Source organism: Narcine bancroftii, chromosome 14 (assembly GCF_036971445.1).
Source record: "Narcine bancroftii isolate sNarBan1 chromosome 14, sNarBan1.hap1, whole genome shotgun sequence".
Classification (NCBI taxonomy): Eukaryota; Metazoa; Chordata; class Chondrichthyes; order Torpediniformes; family Narcinidae; genus Narcine; species Narcine bancroftii.
The window spans coordinates 31,114,160-31,136,342 of record NC_091482.1 but is presented as its reverse complement, the minus strand read 5'-3'; the positions used below and the strand labels follow the sequence as shown (position 1 = coordinate 31,136,342).

The 22,183-nt window shown below is 43.3% G+C and overlaps 1 protein-coding gene across 2 annotated transcripts in view; it reads left to right on the top strand.

The window, feature by feature from the left end:
- LOC138749681 (complement factor B-like) overlaps positions 1-16,798 on the top strand; it is a 79,555-nt gene extending 62,757 nt beyond the window's left edge. The window contains exons 14-18 of one of the 2 annotated variants that reach the window (XM_069911413.1): positions 1,022-1,107; positions 2,359-2,489; positions 7,860-7,941; positions 12,318-12,367; positions 13,911-16,798. In XM_069911413.1, the coding sequence (XP_069767514.1) occupies positions 1,022-1,107; positions 2,359-2,489; positions 7,860-7,941; positions 12,318-12,367; positions 13,911-14,033 (472 nt within the window). In that variant the 3' untranslated portion in view covers positions 14,034-16,798. The remainder of the gene's footprint in view (positions 1-1,021; positions 1,108-2,358; positions 2,490-7,859; positions 7,942-12,317; positions 12,368-13,910) is intronic. The other variant, XM_069911414.1, reaches the window with a different exon arrangement.
- Positions 16,799-22,183: the final 5,385 nt, after the last annotated feature.

Sequence of the window (22,183 nt, the reverse complement as noted above, 5' to 3'; positions counted from 1 at the left end):
CGAGGCACTGGCCATAAAAGTTACAGCTTTGAAGGAGGTCAATTAATTCATCATGTTTGTGATTGGTTTTTCCCAAATGTATAAATGGAATGAAACATTCTCTTGCCCATCAATTGACACTCAGTTCATCTTTGGTGGGTTAGATGCATTAGAGAAAATTGTTCAGTTTCATCTGGCCATTGAAACATAGCTTTCGGATCCAAATAACAGCCTTAAACTGGGTGAAGTAACGGCTGATTTCACCCAACAAAAGCAATATCACAAAGTCCATTTTTCTATTTAATTTGTTATCTCATTCTCACTGACTTCAAATTATGAGGATCCAATTTAGCAATCTTTAAATTTACTTAAATTTAGACATTCAGCACAGTAACCAGCCATTTCGCCCATGAGTCCGTGCTGCCCAATTTACACCCAATTACCTACACCCCTAGTACATTTCGAACAGTGGGAGGAAACCGGAGCCCCCGGGGAAAACCCATGCAAACACGAGGAGAGCGTAAAAACTCTTTACAGACAGTGCGGACTTCAAACCCTGGTCCCGCTCGCTGGCATATTGTCTCTGAATTGTGGCCAACCTGTCAGTCGAGCTTCTTACTGCAGTCTCATATGACCTTGGAATCACCACAAGCATTGGATTAAGTAGGGGAGGACCCCTGTAATGATTTTCTCATTGGGGCACTACAAACCTTCCAGGTTGGAGTTGATCTCAACCAGGGTGATATTGGCAATGCTACCGGGTGGGTCTTGCCAAGAATCGGGTGTACCAATAGATTCAGATCTCTTCTACTGTGCCATTTGATTTTACTAATCAGTGTACACACAACCTGGTGGGAGGTTTAAACAATACTGACGATTGGGTGGGGACCAGAAAATGCCTGGGTCACCCAGTGGAAAGGCTCTGCATGAAATAGTGCAGAGCCAGTATGGGGAGCCATATCACAACACTTTAACTTCTCCATGTTTCCAGAGGGAGGAGTGAGTTAATGAATCCGCCTTCCTATGGGCTTTTATCTTTTAGGCCTGTTTGCTTGCCTTGCACAAAGAAGAGCGCACAGCTGCTTGTCTTGCCCACGGGCGATTGGAAGGAAATATGCAATTATGAAGGTAATGCAAGAATTCTGTTTCAATTAAGATTTTAATTTTAATTTAGGCATACAGCACGGTAACAGGCCATTTTGGCCCACGAGTCCGTACCGCCCAATTGGACCCAATTAACCTCCAGCCCCTCTGTTACATTTCAAATGGTGGGAATAAACTGAAGCACCTTTGGAAAAGCCAGGCAGTCACAGGGAGAATGTATAAACTCCTTACAGACAGCGCGGGATTCGAACCCAGATCCCGATCGCTGGTGCTGTACCAGTGTTATGCTAACCACTACGCTAACCATGTCAGATAGATTAATAAATGTCATCAATAATAGTCATAACCCCAGACTCCCTTGCAGAGTTCAGCAGTGGGGCAGAGGCATAAAGCCAAGCTGGGAGCCTGTCAGCCAAAGCCCCATCATGACAGAGACCCTCCTAGTTAACTATAGGGTTTGGGGAAGCCACATATGAACTAGCTAATGTAGGTAAGAAGGCATTTTGATGAGGTGCAGTTGACTGGGTGATTGGCCAGGTGCTGGGAGACCCAGCCCATTAGTGCAGGCCCCATCTCCCTCCCTCACCAGTCACTCAGTTTCAGCCAGTCCATTCACCTACTTGGCACCTTGTTCATCTCCAGAATGGCTCAGCTCCCCATGCCTTCTCCATCTCCATCACCCTGCTGCTGTCTCTTCCAATCCTGAAGCTTCCTGCTGTCTTCCCTTCTCATATCCTCCCTGCCCCATTCCCTCCCTGTCCCATTACCCCCCCCCCCACATCAATCTGGCTCACATTTCCTCCACCTCCTCACTTTGGCTTCCAGTTAATCAGATCAGGCTTTCCTTCAAATATACAGTTATGCTTCAATGGAGATTCATCCAAAATAACAAGGCAGGAAGCCTCAGGTTGACACAAGCAAGGCCCCATTCCCATGGTGAACTGGAAGTGAGGTGAAAGAGTGCACGGAAGTGGATCACAGGAAGAGCTGTGATGGGTGAACGAGCAGCTACAGGAAGAGTTGGCCTCACTGACCCAATGAGCAAGGGGGTCTGCTCAGTGTACCCAGCTCTGCATCCCCCACCCCCCCCCCGCCCTTGCACTCGGGTGGGGGTGGCCCCACAGCAGCCCATATCCCAAATGATAACTCATCCCCTGGGGAGGCCCCTTTGACTAACACAGGTCACAGGTCCCTACATTCCATAGGTTCAGATGCTCTGAACATTAAAACTGTTGAAAGAATGGAGTTGAATATTTTTCCATCATTTCCTCCCAGGTGTTTTGTTGACAAGTGACAATGGAAGAAAGCACACAACAGTATCCGGTTACGTGATTGGGTGGGGCTACTATAAGAAAGGTTCAAAGCTGTCAAGTTTAACCCTCAAGCATGCCCAAGTATACATTCAGGTACGGTTCAGTGTTCTTTTCATTACCTCCTTTTCCCTCATGGACCATAGTTGTTGGGAATACATGGCCTAATTAACGATTATATATATCCCATCGAATCGGATAGTTCGAGCGTGTGGAATGTGCAGATTCAAAGCACCGCTTATGTGGTTTCCCACAAAATGGAGGTGAAACGTTTGGGAGGGTAACCAGTGGAAGCTTTGATGTCCTGCTGTCATGACTGGCAATCACCTTCATAAATCAAAGTATTGAATATCGGAGTTGGGATGTTATAGGGCATTGGTGAGGCCAAATTTGGAGCATTGCAGTTTTGGTCACCCAACTACAGGACATATATCAATGCGATTGAATCTACATGGATCTTGCCAGAACTAGAGGAACTGAGTTACAGGGAAAGGTTACACAGGTTAGGACTTTATTGCCTGGAGCATCAGAGAATGAGAAGAACTTTGATAGAGGTATCCAAAATGATAAGGGTGAGACTGAGGTTAGGTGAGACATGAGGTCATGATGAGATGCTTACAAGAGCTGGGATCGTTGGGAGCCAGCTGGAGGTGAGAGCCTTTAAAAAGGAAATTAAGGGCTAAACAGAAAGGGAGGGGTTGGTGGGAGAAGTAATTAAGATAAGGAGTAATGTTAAATAAAAAGAGGGGTAGCTCAAATGAAACAACCAGTATGTGAGTGGCTCAGGGTAGGAGTGGGACTTAGAGGCTTTGGCTCACAAGGCTTTGTCGAGAAGAGGCTGAGGACAAGTTTGATTCCAATAAGGTAAGATCTTTGAATTTAAATTAGTAAGAGTTAATGGAGACAGGTAGGGCAGTAGATGGGTCCAATTGCAGGATGTGGGAAATCTGGGACAGCGTAATTGTGCCTGATGACGACACCTGCAAGAGGTGCATCCAGCTGTGGTTCCTGAGAGGCTGAGTTAGGGAACTGGAGCTGGATGAACTCCGGATCATTTGGGAGACAGAGGCAGTTCAGGGAGACAGTCACCCCTAAAGGTCAGGATACGGGTGACTGTTGGGAGAGGGAAAGGGAAGAGGCACCCTTGTGGCCATTCCCCTCAACAAGTATATTGCTTTGGATACTGTTGGGGGGGGAATTATCTATCAAGGACAAGCTGTGGTGGTCATGTCTCTGGTACAGAGGCTAGCCCCTTAGCTCAGGAGGGAAGGGATGAGAAGAGGAGAGCTAAGGTAACTGGGGACACATTGGTTAGGAGAGAAGATAGGAGGTTTAGTGAATGAGATTGAGGCTCCCTGATGGTATATTGCCTCCCAGGTACAAGGGTCAGGGACGTCTCTGATTGTTCATAGCATTCTGGAAGGGGAGGGGGAGCAGCTAGATGTCGTGGTCCATGTGAGCACCAATGACCTAGTTAGGAATGGTGATGAGGTTCTGAAGCAGGAATATAGGGAGAGAGGAAAAAAGTTTAAAAAGCAGGACCTCAAGGGTGGTAATCTCAGGATTGTGCCATGCACCAGAGAGGGTAGGAACAGGATGTTGTGGCAGATGGATGTGTGGCTAAAGAATTGGGGCAGGGGTTTAGATTTGTGGATCATTGGAATCTCTTCTGGGGAAGGTCTGACCTGTACAAAAAGGACAGGGTGCACCTGATCTGGAGGAGGACCAATATCCTGGTGGGCAGGTTTGCTAGAGCTGTGGGGAGGATTTAAACTAGTTTGGCAGGGGAGTAGGAATCACAATGTGAGTGTAGAGATTAGGGCAGAAAGGACAAAAGCATGATGCTATGTGAGGAAGCACAGACAGGGGGACTAAACCTAAATGTAGCCAGTTGGAGGGGTTGAAATGTGTCTATTTCAATGGTAGGAGCATTAGGAATAAAGGGGATGGACTTGGAACATGAATCAATATGTGGAACAACAATGTTATTGCCATTACTGAAAATTGGCTGGAGGAAGGGGAAGATTGGCTAATGCAGATACCGGGGTTTAGGTGTTTAAAAGGAATAGGATTTGGGGGGGGGGGTGGGGAGAGGAAACAGAGTAGCATTACTGGTCAGGGAGAGTATCATGGCTATAGAAAGGAAGGATGCTGCAGAGGGAGGTGTCCACTGAGTCAGTGAGGATGGAAGTAAGAAATAGGAAGGGAGCTATCACTGTGCTGGGAGTGGTCTTATAGGCCCTAAATAGCCCTTCGGACACTGAGGGGCAAATAAGCAGACAGATTTTTGGAATGGTGCAGGAAATACAGGGTTGAAGTTACAGGTGACTTCAACTTCCCTAATATTGGCTGGCACCTCCTGACTGCAAGAGGGATAAATGGGGCTGAAGTTGAATATAATATATGATATATGGGGTATATTATATATTATATATAAATATGCCTTTAAAAGCGAGATTGTGGGGGTTTGGAGTGTAGGTCACTTCATAAACAGATAGTAACACCACAAAAGAAATCTCATTTAAAATGCAAGAGCTTTGCTGAAAGTGAGACATTGAGGCGCCAGTGTCTTTGCAAAGACAATGAAATTGCTTTGGAGAGAACTTCAAAAGAAGGTGCAAATGGAACAGAATTTGAACATGTACCAGGCAGAGGCTGATAAGATCTTTCAAAAATGGGTCTGGAGCCTTGGATGAAGGTCTAGTTTTTACAAGGAGAAGGGGAGGGGGAGGGGGAGAGGGAGAAAGAATTCAGTTCTACAGTAGCTTTTAGAGGCTGCAAAATGGCAAGCTGGCAAGCTTGTTGAAAGACCCTATTTTGAAGACTGATTGTGAGTTCTGAGTTCAGCCTGTTCAAAACCCTTGTAGTCCTTACAAGAGGAAATGGCTGGCTAGAGTGTTTCTCCTGAAATAAGGGAAATAAGAGGAACTCTGGTGACCTTGAAGAAGAGGTTATCATTTGGAAAACCCATGATGGGGCATGTTTCTTTGGCAAGACACTGAAGTAACTGATAGGAGGAAATCAGTTTGTGTATGTCCAATGAGCAACAAATATCTCTCTAAAATCAACAAGAACCTTCCTGAGTGGTAACCATTTAACTAGAGCCTGGTGTAGATAGGCCAAAGGTCCTGATATGGTGCTGCAGTGTTCTATGCAGCAATGCAGTGACTATTTATAATGGGATACATTGGCTTTGTTGCAGTTGACAAGAGGTAACCTGATACCGAAGAAGGTCTCAAGCCCAAGAAGTTGACTGCCTATTGCTGTCCATGGGTGATGTGTGACCTGCCGAGTTCCTCTAGCACTTTATGTGAACTGCACTCTGTGATTGCCTGCATTGGTTCTGGGCCAGATATTGGAACTGAAAAACATGCAGAGGGAGCGTTTCCTTGGGAAAAACTTGCAACCTAAAAATGCACCTGTTTGGGCAGGCTCATGTTTTAATGGAACAAACAGTGGACGTTGCTGCTATTTTGGTGTGTGATTATTTACAGTGGCACCTTGGCTATTGTCTTAACCAAGTAGTGAGTCCAACTACTGTTTTAAAGATGAACAGATCCTTAAAGTAGCTGGTAAAGGAACTAGTTTATAGTTAAAGATGGGAATTGCTAGAAATACTTAGTTGTCAAGACAGCATATGGGATCTGGGAGAGAAAACTGGCTGTCCCCACCTTTCACTCCCTGACATATGGCACTTAATCACTCAATCACAGGAGGTGCAAGAGTTGCCCATTCACCCCCTTTCCCACCATCCAGGGACCCAAACAGTCTTTGTGGGTGAAGCAGGGTCTCAGACTGGTGTGTTGCATTCTGGCTAGCTGTGCACCGGAGAAGTGAAAAACAAACGCTAATCGAGGGATCACTCTGCAAGTGTCAGCTCTCAGTCCACAAGACTGGCCTTGACCTTCTGGATGCCTGTCACTTTGCTTCTCATTCTCAACTCTCTGGACTGCCGCAGTCTTTTGTCTGAGCATGCTGTCACCTTCCAAACTGGGTAGTGAATCCTCCAGTTGAGGTGACTCGCTCTTTCTTTGTCCATAGTAGACTCGGCCACTTCTACCTCTTGTGATTTCTCTTTTGTTGCTTTTAACTGACCTGCAGGGCATGACCCACAGCCTTACCATGAGCAACACATTACACAGACCAAAAAGCTTCAACTGATCTTAACAGCCTATTTGCCTCTCGTGAAGTCGTCTGATCTCATCCTACCAGAGATGTTCCTTTTGTTTTACCCATCCCTTTCTCACCCTCTCTGCCACCTGAAGCTAATTTGTTTTCTCACTTTCCCATGATGAAGGGATCCAGAACTGCTTCTCTGTCCACAAATGCTGCCTATCTATTGGATGTTTTCTGTTTTCTTCCCCTTTTATTTCAAACTTGCAACCTCTGCAGTGCTTTGGTTTTCGTTTGGTTGATTGTTCTTCTATTGATACTGTCAGCCTCATTTCAACCTGGCTCTATCCCCATGTCAAAACAAAGCTCAGAAAATCAATTGCTGTGAACTGATGCTTCTTGCAATTGTCAAACATTATGTCAATGACGAGACCTTATAAGCACAGATGTATTGAAATTCTTGTTTGTTCAGCCGCACAAAATGCACTAACAATGAGCGTAAATTAAAGGACCATATGTGAGGGAAAATAATTAATACAAAAGGATAGATAAATATTCAGAGTTGAACTTAGTGCAAAAAAAATGTGATGTTACACTAGTGCACTTTCAGTTTCAGAATCTGTTCTCACATGTCCAATCTGAGTCTGATGAAGTCTTGGAAATGTTTTCAGTGATTAAAAGCCAGGCATTTCACCCCAACAAGAAGGCACTGAATTGAATGAAGGATAGAGAAATTGATTCGGTGCACTCTGAGGTTTCCACTTCATACTATCATTACGAGCTTCAGAAGGCATCTTAGTATTACTGCACTAAGGTTGTTGCAGAATAGGGCTGGGGAGGGGATAAATTTAAAGGAGATGTGTGGGGTATGTTTATTACACACACACACACACACACACACACACACACACACACACACACACACACACACACACACACACACACACACAACAAATTCCTTACAGACAGCGCGGGATTCGAACCCTGGTCCTGATCGCTGACACTGTAATACCGTTGCGCTAACTGTTCTGCCTAAGTATTTAAGGGGCTTTTAGATAGACATGTAAATATGCAGGGAATAGAGGGATATGAATCATGTGCAGCCGGAAAATATTTAGTTTAATTTGGGAATCATATTCAGTGCAGACATTGTGGGCTGAAGGGTCAGTTCCTATGCCACACTGTTCTATGTTCTAATTGTTGCAGGGCCTCTCTGACCAACAGCCCTTTCTCCAGTTGCTTGTTCTTAGAGCAAAATCTTCTCACTATGCAGGCTTAGAGTTGTCATTGTAAATTTTAAATAGTGCGTCACATCTATTCTTGCAGAATGCCAAGTGTTCCATTCTTTTGCAGCCTTATTTGACATGTAATTCTCCCTATCCACTGACTGAAAACATGTTCTGTGCGAAGGGGCCAGAAGCAGATGCCTGCAAAGGTGAGACTTCCCTTCCCCTTGATTCCACCAAGACTTTGGAAGGGATTGACTTGGTGTAGAAATGGGGGATTCATCATTTGTCTGTGCTTTGTGACAACTTGTAATTCGGCTAAAGATTTCCAATCACTGAATCGTGGAGAGGATTTTTTTTTTTAAAAAAACAGCTTCTGTTTTGGTTGGAGCTGCAGCCTCTCAGTTCCCATCCGCACCTCTGCTGCTGTCTGCCTGAAGCGTCCACAATCGCCCTGTGACCTCGTCGGTTTTATCCCACAGACGAGCAGAGTACTCGGGTAATCGGCTGCTGCAAAGCTGCCCTAGTTTATAGGTTAGTTGTAGAATCTGGAAGTATGGGGGGGAGGAGGAATAGAATGCGATCAGTCCAGAATTGGTGGGCAATTATGCAGATGGTCAGTACAGCTATAGTGGTTTAAAAATCAGGTTTGCGTGTGGTATCATTTGTAATTCTGAATATGAACGAATCCTGAGACAGTATAGTTTTAATCAAGTATTAAGGCTCAAATTGATAGACTGCACAGGCCCTCCGGCCCTCGATGTTGTGCTGACCCATATTTTTCTTCAAAAAAGTACTAACCCTACCTAACCTGTAATCTATTTTTATTTCATCCATGTGCCTGTTTAAGAGTCTCTTAAATGCCCCTAATGTTCCAGCCTCCACTACCATTCCCGGCAAGGCATTCTGGACACTCACAACTCTGTGTATATTAAAAAAAACCTTACCCCTAATGTCTTCGCCCCTTCACTTTGTACAGATGTCCTCTGGTGTTTGGTATTCCTGCCCTGGGAAAAAAATGCTGGGTGTCCACTCCATCTATGCCACTGATAATCGTGTAGACCTCTAACAAGTCTCCTCTCGTCCTTCTACTCCAGAGAGAAAAGTCCCAGCTCTGCTCACTTTGCCTCATGACATTTTCCAATCCAGGAACATCCTGGTAAATCTCTGCACCTTCTCTGTAACTTCTATATCCTTCCTATGAGGTGACCAGAACTGACCAAATACATTCTGAAACAAAGTTTCCAAACACTTCCTGGCCACACCAACCACTGCTCTGCTTTGGAGCACATCAGCCTGATTGTCAAGTTGGGGCTCAACTTGCACTCATGTCAACCTGTGGGTCAGAAGAGAAATTGAGAAGTTCAAGAAGGCCATACACCATGGAGACCCTGTGTAAGCTCTTGACAAGTTGCCATCCCATCTATCGTGTACGGCACCATCTGCCTTGTTGGTCAAAGAGGGCATGGTCCCCACATCGGCCTCACATTCCCACATCGCAACCATAAATTCAGAGTGGAAGCGTCATCCTCCATTCTGAGGGGCTGCTCAAGATTAAAAAGAAATGTTTATGTGATTATGTACATGTATGTGATCTGTGTGGAGTTGTGTTTACGTACATGTGTGTAGCCTGTGCAGGAATGTATGTTCATTTACATGTATATGGGTTGTCTGTGGCCATGTGCTTATGTACATGTGTGGGGCCTGGTGTTTTATGTACATACATGTGTGGGGCCTGTGTGGGGTTGTGTGTTTCAGGGCATTTTTTTTTGTCACTTTGCATTACCAGGGATGTTTGAGGGCCACACAAATAAAATGGAGCAAACAGGTAACACCTCAATATTTTTCTTGGCACTGGACCTGTCCACACAACACATTGGTTATGTGGCTACCTTCTTCCCCCCCACACCCCCCCCCCAACACCTGCTCAGTGTGTTTACATAAGGTTTGAAGGGCCTGCTAGAACTCCTGATATAAAGCATCCACTGTCATGGAGAATGGCAACGCTGGTATCTTTAAATCTGGTCAATACCCAGCAGGCGAGCCATGCACCAACAGTGCTCTAATGCAACCTGACACTAGTGGAGATGTTTTCTGGATTCCAATGAGAGAAAAATCAATGCACAGCATATTCCAATCATAAATGCGTTCTTGTATGAGGAAATTAAGAGGTAACTGTGCTCCTGTGGATAGGAAGCCCAGCAGTTACCCTCCGCACCCCATGTAGCCCCACGTAGTTTGAGGAAGGAGACTTCTTTGTCAAGAGTTCTTACACAATCTCATCTTGTGACACTCAACTTGCAGCAATTTAGAAATCAAGAACCATTGTGGTTAGAACAAAAACAAAAGTGATCTTATCATGGGTCCATTGCCAGCTCTCAGGAGAGGAATCCCCTTTGTTCCATACTATAAATAGACCATTCCAATGAATTTTTTTCTCTCCACAGATGCTTTCTGACATGCTGAGTGTTTCAAGCATTTTCTAGTTTTATCTCCGATTTCTGCAGATTTTTTGTTACCCATTGGCCTATTCTACTCCCTCTTCTTATTGTAACTTTAGAATTTGCTCTTCCTCACACATGCCCATAAATTCTTCTTGTTTTTTTTTAACCGTTAACCTACATTGGTGGGGGGGGGGGGGAGATTTACAGTAATACCGCTGCTTTGGGATGTGGGGGGGAAACAAGAGCACCTGAGAAAAAACACAGGGTTACTGAAAAAACATGTAAACTCCACACAGAAGACAGGATCAAACATGGTCCCCAGAGCTGTGAGGAAGCAGCACTAACTGCTGCCCAACTTGCACAGGGTCTTCACAGCTCCTGAATTCAACAACCATATTCAGTAGAGACTGTTGAGGAATAGAGGGAGGTAAACACAGACAATGCAGGTTTTAATTTCATTTAATTTAATTTGAATATGTAGAGATACAACACAGTAACAGTTCTTCTGGCCAACAAGCCCACGCCACCCAAATGCAACCATGTGAACAATTAGCCTACTCACCCTGTCGTGTTGAGAAGAGTGTGAGATTGGGTGGGTTCACAGAGACACAGTCTCTGGCACAGTCACACACACACACACACACACACACACACACACGTTAGCATGATCTTCCACTCCCACATGGTTAAGACTCACATGTGTCCTACTGAAACTTTGACCCCTCTTTGCAGCACCAATTGTGTTGGGAAGAGTGTTGAGTTTGGTGGGTTCACAGAGAGAAGAGTCTGGACTCAGGTGTTACAATCGCACATAATTTGTTAACACATGGGAATCAAACGGGAGAACGTTAAACGGTCCTCGATCACTATTTCAATAAGCAATGATATAGACATTCACCTTGGACTTCAGTTGGACTCTGACAACAGTAAACCTATACTCAACCCGCTCACACACTACAACATGGACTTTTACACACATACCTCCGGTTCCCTGACCAACGGGGTGCAGCTCTCTGTGAGTACTGACCTATTGCAGCACTAACCGCTCAGCTTCATTGCAGTGCACATCTTACCTGCAACATTTCCAGTGATGTCCAAAGTAGTGACCTGGATGGAGCAATGTCCGGGGCTTGGACGATGAGGCCAAGAGAAAGAATGTGCTGTGCATTGGTTGGTGGTGTATACAGTGCTAAACTGTGCTCCGAGCCAATAATGATCTGAGGAAATTTAAATTAGCCAATGGCAAGGTGTGCAGTGATGGGTGGCTGGAGTCCAACCTTGATTGACAGGTGATGTGACCTTTGAATAAGTTTCAAGACAGGGAGGACATGTGATCACCCACAATACACACATTCCAGGCAGGCGGGGGGGGGAAGGGGAGGCTGCATTTCCTCCACACAGAACAACCCATATGACTGGATTGTGAGAGGAAACTGGGGCACCCGGAGGAAACCCACGTGGACATGGGAAGACCTTACAAATTCCTTATAGACAACTCCGGATTCAAACTCGGGTCGCTGGTGTTGCAATAACATTGTGCTAACTGCTATACTAACTGTGCCGACTTGTTTGTTTTGCAAGTTCCCTACAGTCTTTCTTCTTCACTTTACTGTGAGGATTGATCTTTCTATGTGGGTTTCGTGGATGAGAGCTTCGAGTAATTGGATCTGATTCTCAGCAGTTTCTGAGACTCTGAATGGTTAAATCAGTACAAGTGATTTGCAAAGTGTGATGGCCAGCTGTTGTGAACGAAGAAGGAAATGGGCTAGGGACAAAAAGAGGAAAGGAAAGGAGGCTGGAAGCCACAAGGATCCGCAGTCCAGAGTCTCAGTTCCTTTTCTGCAACCCCTATCCCCAATGTCCTTCATCTACACATCACTATGGCACTTCCCAATTTTTCTCCATGGCAACATGTCCTGTCCACACTGGAGATGAAGCACAACTTAAGTCAAATGACCTTCGCTCACATTCAACAAAGACACGGGGAGCAAAAGGGAAGATAGCAGCTCTCCCTTGGTCAAGGATTGGTGCCGGGTTCCTTCAGAGTGGGATTTGGTGCCGGGTTCCTTCAGAGTGGGATTTGGTGAACGTGTAACCACAGCTTGCTGAAGTCTGACCATTTCCCCACTTGGTTTGGACAGGAGACTCCGGGGGACCCCTAGTCATAAAGAGAAGCCACCGGTGGATTCAGGTATTGATCACAATGTCTGTAGATTGTTGAAGCATGAATGGACGATGGAAGATTTCACCCACCAATTGCATCTGATGAGAGTTCATTAAAATGATTTCTGCTCTTAGAATGCTACACCACAGAAAACAGGCCACTCAGCCCTTCTAGTGTGTGCTATTTCTCTCGACCTACTGACCTGCTCCCACTCCATAACCCTCCAGATCTCTCCCGTTCATGTATCCATCCAATCTATTCTTAAAACTCAAGATCGAGCCCACATTCACCACATCAGATGGCAGCCCAGTCCACACTCCCACCACTCTGGGTGAAGAACTTTCCCCTTTCAGCGTAAAACTATGGCCCCTCATATTTATCTCCTCCAATCTAAGCGGAAAATGCCATTCTATCTATACTTCTCATAATCTTGTAAACCTCTATCAAATTTCCCCTCATTCTTCTTCCTAACCTGTTTAATCTTTCCTTGTAGCTCAACTCCTGAAGACCCAGCAACATCCTAGTAAATCTTCTTGCACTCTCAATCTTACTGATATCTTTCTCATAGTTAGGCGACCAGAACTGCACACGACACTTCAAATTTGACCTCACCAATGTCTTAAACAACTTCAACATAACATCCCAACTCCTATACTCAATACTTTGATTTATAAACGCTAAGAAACTTTCCCGTCCATAATTTTAATTCAGTCAATGAATACAAATTCAATTGTGTTCTTTCATTGTGCTGCCAGTTACATTGATCTGCATGAACGATTGAACCTAATTGTGTAAAAATGATTGAATCATTGGGGGAGGGTGACAGAAGTAATGTCACTTTGAGAAAACACTGCCTTTTTTTCTTTCAATTCAGCGTTAGAGCCCCCACCTGATGCAATTTCAGCAGCTGCCAGACAATTGAAGGATAGACCCTTTCTTTTCTGGGAAGGTCCGTCAAAGAAAACTAGCCTCTGAACATGGCAAGATGATGAGAGAAGTTGTAAACTTAGCGACAGAGAAAGAGGAAACTTGTGCAAGTTGCAGGAAGCTGAAAGACGGGGGCCCTCGAAGAGCATAAAGATTGCAGGAAAAGAATCAAACAGGAAGGCTAAAAGGGGATTGGAAGTGCCCACGCCGAGTAGAATTATGGCAAATTCCAAAGCGTTTTATACCTACATTGAAAACAGGAGGGTAACTGACAACTAGGGAGAGGATCACTCAAGGATAAAGGAAGGAATTTATCCTTTGAGATTGGGCAAGGTAGGAAACAAGTACTCCACATCAGTATTCACCAAGGGGAAGGACATGGAGGAGAGTGGATTCAGGGTGATATCTGGGCCATGTTAGCATCAAGTAGGAGGTGTCGGATGTCTTGAAGAATGAGCCAAAGAGTATTCTCATCAAGTTGCTCTCATTGGATATGGAGACAGTGAGGGTGAAAGGGAAAATGGGGAAGAAAAAAAAAAACAGGAAATTGTCCGATCCTCAAGAGGAACTCAGACACAAGTTACCTCTCTGTTAATTACAACGGCACCCACTAACACGCAACCTTTTCTGGCCCATCCATTAGATTGGCATCATCAGTTTTGGAAGAACAGACGTCTGTGGACAGAACCTCATGGGATTTTATACAAGTGTGCCCAAAATGATGAGCTGGATTAAAGAGAGAGTAACAGACCTGGTGTATGAATAAAAAGTCAAGAGCGCGAGATGAACGTACCATGTGCAGTAGAGACTGATCAGCAGCTGAGAAATTTGAGAAAGCATCTCAATCAATCGACCCAATGTATCATTTTCAGTGTGTGGTTAATTTCATTGAAGTCAGTAGGTGGGGGGAGTTGCCCAGTGTCAGGACCAGAGATTGAAGTTCCAAAACAAAAATAAAAGCAGCATAATTGCCTTATTCAGTAAGCAGGCAGAATGTTGAAGCAAGCACATCACACCTTTGGTCAGAAAAGAACTTTAATTGGAAAAAAAGGATATTGCAATCATAACTCAGAGATTCCAATCAGACTGTTGAGACTCATCTAAAGAGATGATTCTGTTGTTCCGATCAATGAATGGAGCCTGTACAAAATGGATGTTACAATTGGGAGAGTCTGCCCCTCACTTCCTCGTTATTACTCTCTAACTCAATATCCACTGTGGAAATCCATTCCCTATTCCAAGAAGCCACTGTATTAAAGTCATTTTTTATCTTTGTTTGAGGGAAGGTGAGTGTTTATTGGAGCAAAATCAGGCTTTCACTCCTGTGTTTACACAAGTGAAGCTTCACTTGGAAAGACTATTTTTGCCCCCCCCCCCCCCAATGGGCCCACTGGGGTCCCAAACAGACCTCACCTCCATTTGGGACCCTAAGCAATCCTCACCACCATTCAGGAAACGTTAAGTGTGTTTCTATCCACAGACATTGTCTACTATTATTTTCTGCTTTATGTCTCCAGGCTCAGGTTGTACCTGAGAAAAAAGGTGGGCAAATTTTAATGTAGTTAAGGCAGAAAAATGAGCATATGTCTGCTTCTATGTTTAAATAGAGCAATTTTGTAAACGGACATTGGATAGAAAACCCCCAGAGCACCCCTGCCTTAGTGATCAAATTCTGCTAATAGTCCATGAATAGCCCATATGGGTCAAATTCAACCTTGATCTCTTTAACATTAGATCTAATTTTCTCCAAATTCAAGCAAGACATTACATCCTGTAACTAGTGCTTACGAGTTGATGCTCTACTGTCTTTCCGTCTTATTAAAAATGCTCGTCTGGCCATCAATGAAGTAAAAGCTACTATTTTTTTTTAGTAGAATTCAAGGAAATCGCTTCTTCTATCTATCCCACAGGATGATGATGGTTCCTTCCAGTCAGTTTGTGAGGTTTGTTATGTGCATCCTGGAGTGGCTGTACAGGCCAATCCTTGACAGGCACTGCTTGCCACCTACTTGGCAGGTGAGCCACGGAGGGGCAGGAACTCTGTTGCAGTGCTTTTCCTCAGTTGCCTCTTTGAGCTTGTTTTCAGCGACATCCACACCCTTTCTGATGGCGACCCTCCACTGTGAATGACCTTCAGCCAGATCCTCCCATGTTCATGGGGCAATGTCAGCTTCCTTGAGGCTCCTGAGCAGAACATCCTTGTACCATAATCACTGGCTTCCTCATTTTTGGGTACCACTGGACAGTTGGCAGTACAAGGTGTCCTTGGCCAGTCGTCCATCAGGAATTCTGACAGCATGTCCTGCACAGCACAGTTGGGCTGACATCACCAGGGTTGAAACTGCTGGCATTCCAGCTCGAGAAAGGACCTCGATATTAGAGACCTTGTCTCAGCAGGTGATCTTCATCAAAGAATGTAGGTGATGCTGCTGTAGTTGGTTAAGCTGATGTAAGTGACTGATATGGGCACCACTTCTCACATCCATATAGCAAGGCTGTCATTGGCAATGGCCCTGTACACCTTGGTGGCCAACCTGATGTTCTGTGACCAAACCCAATCTTTCAGCTGATCAAAGGCAAAGCAGGGCTTTCTGGTTCTTGCTTCAATCTCTACATCTAGAGAAGCTGAGGAAGTTATTGTCCCGCCCAGGGAGCAAAAATTGTTGGCAGCATTGAGACGAGTGTCATCAATGAAGACCATTGGTTCTTCGTAGCTTGAGCCAGGGGCCAGTTGGTACAGAACCTCCATCTTTTTCAGGCTAATTGTCAATTCATAGCTCTTAGCAGCACTTGGAAAGTGACTGGTGACCTCCTGTAAGTCTTTGAGAGAGTGGACAACCAGTGCCCAGTCATTGGCAAACTGTAGCTCATGCACCACAATGTCCTTGGCTTTTATTTTCACTCTCAGTCTTGTGAGGTGAGGAGCCCGCCATCAGCCCTCGTTTGTAGGAAGCCCCCTAACTTCAGGTCTTATGTAGCATCCTGAAGAACAGCAGGATGCCACATCCTCACTTTTAGGGACTCACCAAACAAAGCAATAAAAGGACACGTTTCTAATTTAATCCTAAGAATCTGTGATAGAGTTTTAAAGAATTGTTCCCAATGTTCTTGTGGTTCTGGACACTCCCAAAATATATGAATCAGAGAGGCCTCAAAGATTTTACATTGATTACATAGTGGATCAAGATAAAAATGAGATAATTTAGCTTTGGACCACTTAATTTGCTGGTAACCATGTTTAGTGCGAGATGATAGATTAGTCGGAGGGAGGGGGTTCTTTTTTTCTTATTTTTGGGTTTTTTTTTTCTACAACGAGAAGAGATTTGGTCTATTTAGATAATCACAATGTGTTAGAATATGAGGTGAAATTCTCAGAAGGGTTTTTCACTTTTTTTTGAGAATTATTTAAGGCAATGTATAATGTGACTCAGATTCCGTACTGAATTATATTAAAACTATATAATTAATTAATATCTAAACAATATATATGTAATATTTCTATCAAATTAATAAAAATATTTTAAAAAGAAATAGAGCAATTTTTCATGCTCCTGGAGTGTTTGTCATGTTTCTGGCTTTGTTACCATCAAAATTATTACACAAATGTTCATCACTATCTTGGAGAATGTAGAAAAGTGCTTCTGTACTGTCACAGGAAGCAGGACAAATCCATTCTGGCCAATCTCTGTCCCAGTCTCAGTAGCCAGCAAAGTTATAATGTGCAGCAAATGGCAAATCCCTGCTCGCCAGCACTCACTGACTCTTTTTAACAGCACTTGGCTCCAGAGTTCACGTCAAGTCACAAAGAAAGGAATTTGATGCGGTAAAGGGACAACTACGATCTAAAAACTTCAAATATTCAGAAAGTAATCAATGCAAGTTCAAAAATAAAGAAGTGGAAGAAACTTGAAGAAAGTTATGAAAGGATTAAAGTCACCAGCTGAAAGGATTAAAAAGACCATTTCAAAATGGGTCTAACTGATAGACGGACTTGTCAGCCACAAACGAGCCTGCAGCTGACGTGGACTTTTACCCCCTCCATAAATCTTCGTCCGCGAAGCCAAGCCAAAGAATAGTACTGAGTTGTCTTGTTTTCACTGTTAAAAGCAATAAAACATAGAGGTTTATATGGAGAAATCTGAAAAGTCAGAAAGGTGGTAAGGAAAGGAGCAAGGTGGGAACTCCGACTTTGGGGGTGGGGGGGAGATGGTGCTCGGAGAGGAGTGATTTTAATAGCACCAAAGGGAGGGTTTCTTCTTCAGAAGAAGAACCCACAGGCTTTTCTCACAGGCTTCTGGGGATTATAGTCACCATCAGAGCTGGGGTGTGTGTGTGTGTGTGTGTTTCTTAAAGGGGAAACGCATGCGTTGGAAATGTCTTTCAATAAGGAAATGTTACAACAGAATTTAGAAAATTGGGAAGATATTGTACAATATTTGTGTGAGAAATGGTATGAATAAAACACTAAAGTTTATTAGTCTTAATATTAATGGAATAAATGGAATGATGAAGAGGAAGTGAGTCAGCATACTTAAAGAAATTATAAGCGAATATAATCTTTTTGCAGGAAACCCATCTTATCAAATTGGAACATGATAAATTAAAAAGTGGATGGGTGGGACAAATAATATCGTCTGTAGCCACTGAAAATGCAGTGGTGGCTGATGTACACGAAATAACGACACACACAGTTACAGGTAAATCAGAACTCATTTATTCCAGTCGTGTATATTCTTTTAAAGCACTGAACCATGTCATGGCATTATGACACCCCATGTAAACTCACTACACGACGCCCCCCCCCCACCCCACCCCAGGACCTGCACTATTACCTGGTAGTTTTTTGGGAGGTCAACCCCTGTGCTGGACTGCTGGCTGTTGAATAGGGGCAGTTTTATCAACATGGGCAGGTTTGAGCATGTCAATTGTGAATGACAGAGGCTGCCCAGCAATGTCCAAGATTAAAGTTGACTTTGTTCGTCTTATCATTCTGTATGGACCCTTGTATGGCACTGTCAGGGCTGTCCATGTCTTCCTCTACATAAGAACACATATTCACAGTCCTTCAGTTCAAGTGGTACAAAAGAAGCATGTTTGCCATGTGATGATGGAGGTACAGGGGATAATTTGTCTACAGTATCCCTTAGTCTGGATCTGTGTGCAACAAATTCCTCTGGGACCCCAATGGCATACCATATACAAGCTCCACAGACAAACTGTGAAGATCCTCTTTTGGAGTTGTCCTAATGCTGAACAACACCCATAGTAATTCATCTGCCCAGTTGGGACCATCCAAACCAGCCATTAAGGCTGATTTAAGGTGACAATGGAATTTTTCAACCATTACTTTGGACTGCAGGTGATAGGCACTTACTTGTATGATGAAGCCTAGAGCCAAGATAAGGCCATCCATAATGAAGATGTAAATTGAGGTCCTCTGTCAGAAGTGTCAGAAGTAGGCCAAAGCAAGCTATCCAGGAATTAAGGAATGCTCGTGCACAAGAGTCCATAGCAGCATCCGCCATGGGGACAGCCTCAGGCCATCTCATAAACCTATCGATCACCATGAAGAGATAGCGGTAGCCTCTCAAAACTGGAATTGGTCCCACAATGTCCACGTGTGCATGGTCGAAGTGGTGAGTTACCGGTGGGAAGGATTGTAGTGGCACTTTTGTCTGCCAATGGATTTTTACTTTTTGACAAGCTACGCAATATCTGGCCATTTGCATTATGTCTTTCTTCAGACTGCCAAACAAATCTATCTGAAATCAGATAAATAGTCATTCTGATAAATGGATGAGAAATAATCAAAATTATGACATCTCCACGAAACTGGAACCACTGGCTGTGGATGTCCTGTTGACACGTTGCAAAAGAGCAGCTTGCTTTCGGCATGGATTTGCACATCCTTCCATTGTAGGTTCCTTATTGAGGTGCAATGTGACTCCATCTCACCATCTTTTGCTTGGTCAGTGGCAAGTGTAAAGGTTAAAACCTTGTGTTTTTTTTTATTTTTAGTTAATTTTGTGCCTGTCTTTTTAAGAGAACTATTGTTTGTAGTGTTACCATTATGTTATGATGTTATATGTCATCATATCCACCCAGACGGCTTGCTCATTCTACAAGATGGGAAGGAAGCGTGAGCACGAGAAATTTTTTGTTGAATTTTTGTATCTCTTTAAGATTTTGTTTCTTTATATACTTGTTAAATCTCTACATATCTTGATATCATTATATAGTAAATGCATTGTTATTCATCGTTATGAAAGTCTTGTTGCAAAGCTGTGCAAAATGCTTATCCATTCTACCAATGAATTAAAGCTACATAAAGTAACAACCGCAGAGTTTGATTTGTTGAATTAAAGAGGTTGAAATTCAAGGTAGCGTAGCTCATGCTTTGGGAGATGATACTCTGAAATTGGGATATATTAGAATAAGGAAACTGCTGTCTTTATTTTGATTCAAAGAAAAATTTAATTGTGAACTTTGTTTGGAAGAAAGGCTCATAAAATTTGTCTAAAATAATTAACAACTTGATTTAAATCCAAGACATCCATGATGCAATAATAAAATATTCCAGAAGTGTGAGAATCAGTCTGTAAATTGCACAGTTTGAAATTGAGCCAAAGGACTGGCCAGACACCTGTGTCCTTGAAAAAGATAAGCCATTGCTCTGGGAGCAGAATTGGAAGGAAGCCAAGAAAATTTATTGTAAACATTAAAATAAGAAAGCTGTGTGTAGTACCATAGAGACAATTCAGCCAGCAGCAACTCTCAAAGGGACCAAGTAAGATACAAATTTGTTTATAGTTCCCAGGAACCAGGAGTAGCAAGAGCAGAAGCCAGGTTGCAGTGTGAAGAACCCAGGATGGATAAGAAGTCTCATTAGGCTAAAGACCTTGAGCAGCTCCTCTCAAAGAACTATGTGATCATGAGTTGAGCCAGCAAGACAGACTGACAGCGCTCGGCAGGAGGTTGGAGCCAGTAGACAAAAGAGAAGTGGCTTCTAGCAAGTAAGAAGAAGAAGAAGACTCTGTCAAGGCACTGCAGACCTCATCCACTGGCTTAAAAGTTAGTGGAACTGGAACAGATTAATGTATGTTGCAAAGTCCCATTGGTGCTGAACCAAGCGATATGCACAAGATAGAGACTTAATCAGCGGTATCTGAAAGTTCACATGTGAATCCTGAGCACAGGAAGATCTTCAATGTCTTCAAAGGCATCTAGAGCAAGTACAACTTCACGTGCTTCAAGCAAGCCGCAAGCAGACTTGGCTAATGTCTGTGCACAACAACAGTGGTTGGAGAAAGGTTTTAGGGGATAACGAGGTTCAGGAATCAGCAACTGAGGCAAGAAACTGAAATCAAGAATCAGCAATTGAAGCAAGTGGAGCAACTTAAAAGGTTACAAATGGCTAGTGAAGAATAAAATAGATTATTGATTAGAGAAAAAGAAAAGACTAGAGCGTGAGGAACATGAATATGGCCAAAGTGAAAGCACTAGCTCAGGCTTCTGCAAGATTTGTCATTCAAAATGACATCCCCAAAGGGCTCGCACCTAACCTTCCAGCAGAACCATGGGTAACACAGCCACAAGAAACAAATATACTCGAGGAAGGAACCTCGGGTGTCACTGCTTTTGCTCAAATGACAATGACCAATGCTATGGAAAGAGCTGGCGACATGCAATCTCTCCAGAGTGCACAATATAAAGATCTCCCCTAAAGGAGGGTATTTCAAAAAAATTCAACCATGCGAGTTGATCATATGCAACCATTGATGTCTCTTCATGTTGCTGGAGAACCAGCTACAAGTCAAGGATCTCCACCAATACCATCACTAACAACCCAAGGATTCCCACCAATGCCATCATTTATAAGTCAAGGTCCTACACCTATGGCACCAGTTCAAGATCCATTTTCTCCCCCCACATTAAGACAACCAGTTACAAGCCATGGTGGACAAGACAATATAATATCATTTATAGCAAAACAAAACAAAATCTCTGCTATGTTAGCACAGCAATGAAGTTCATATGGTTTACCTAAGAAGGAAATTCCAGTTTTTAATGGAGATCCATTACAATATCTGACGTTCCTGAAATCTTTTGAACATTGCATTGAAAGTCAAATGACAGTCAAAAACCCCAAAGATCGTCTTTGTTACTTGGAACAGTAAACTGGAGGTCAGTCGAAGGAGTTAGTCAAAAGTTTCCAATAAACGAATCTAGAACAAGGCTTTAAAAGGGAAAAAGAATTATTGTATCATCATTATGGCCATCAACATAAAAATCACAAGGACTCACATAGACAAGAGTCTTTCTTGGTCAGCAATAAAATCAGAGAACACAAAGGCTTTATAAGCATATCCTCTCTTCCTGAGAGGATCTTGTAATGCAATGGGAAGTAGTGTATATTTGCAAGAGCGGAATTTGCTTGCTAATTTGTTGATTATTATCAACAAATTGCCTTATGTTGAAGAATGTATGGAGAACCAAAATTGCAGAGCTTAAGATGGTTCCCGGAAGGGATGCCACTTTTGAGGATGTTGTACAATTTTTGGAATGGCATGTGCATGTTAACACTGAACCAGTATTTAGAAATATTAAGGATACTTCAATAGTTCTTAAAGATGTAAGGAAGTCTAAATCATCGTCTCAACAGAAACCAAAGGGAAGAACCTTTGTTACTGATGTGTCAGATACAAGCACAGGAAAGAACAAGGAAACAAAGGAAAAAGAAGATCAGACTGTTCTAGAAAGCTGTTTGTACTATTACAAGCCCAAAGGACCCCAAAACCCATCAGCAATAGATATTTAACAAAAGTTGCTTTTAATTATCTTTAAACATGAAAACAGAATCACACTTTTAACGTCACTATTGACTTAACTAAGCTAACTTAACCCCCTTCTAATTCT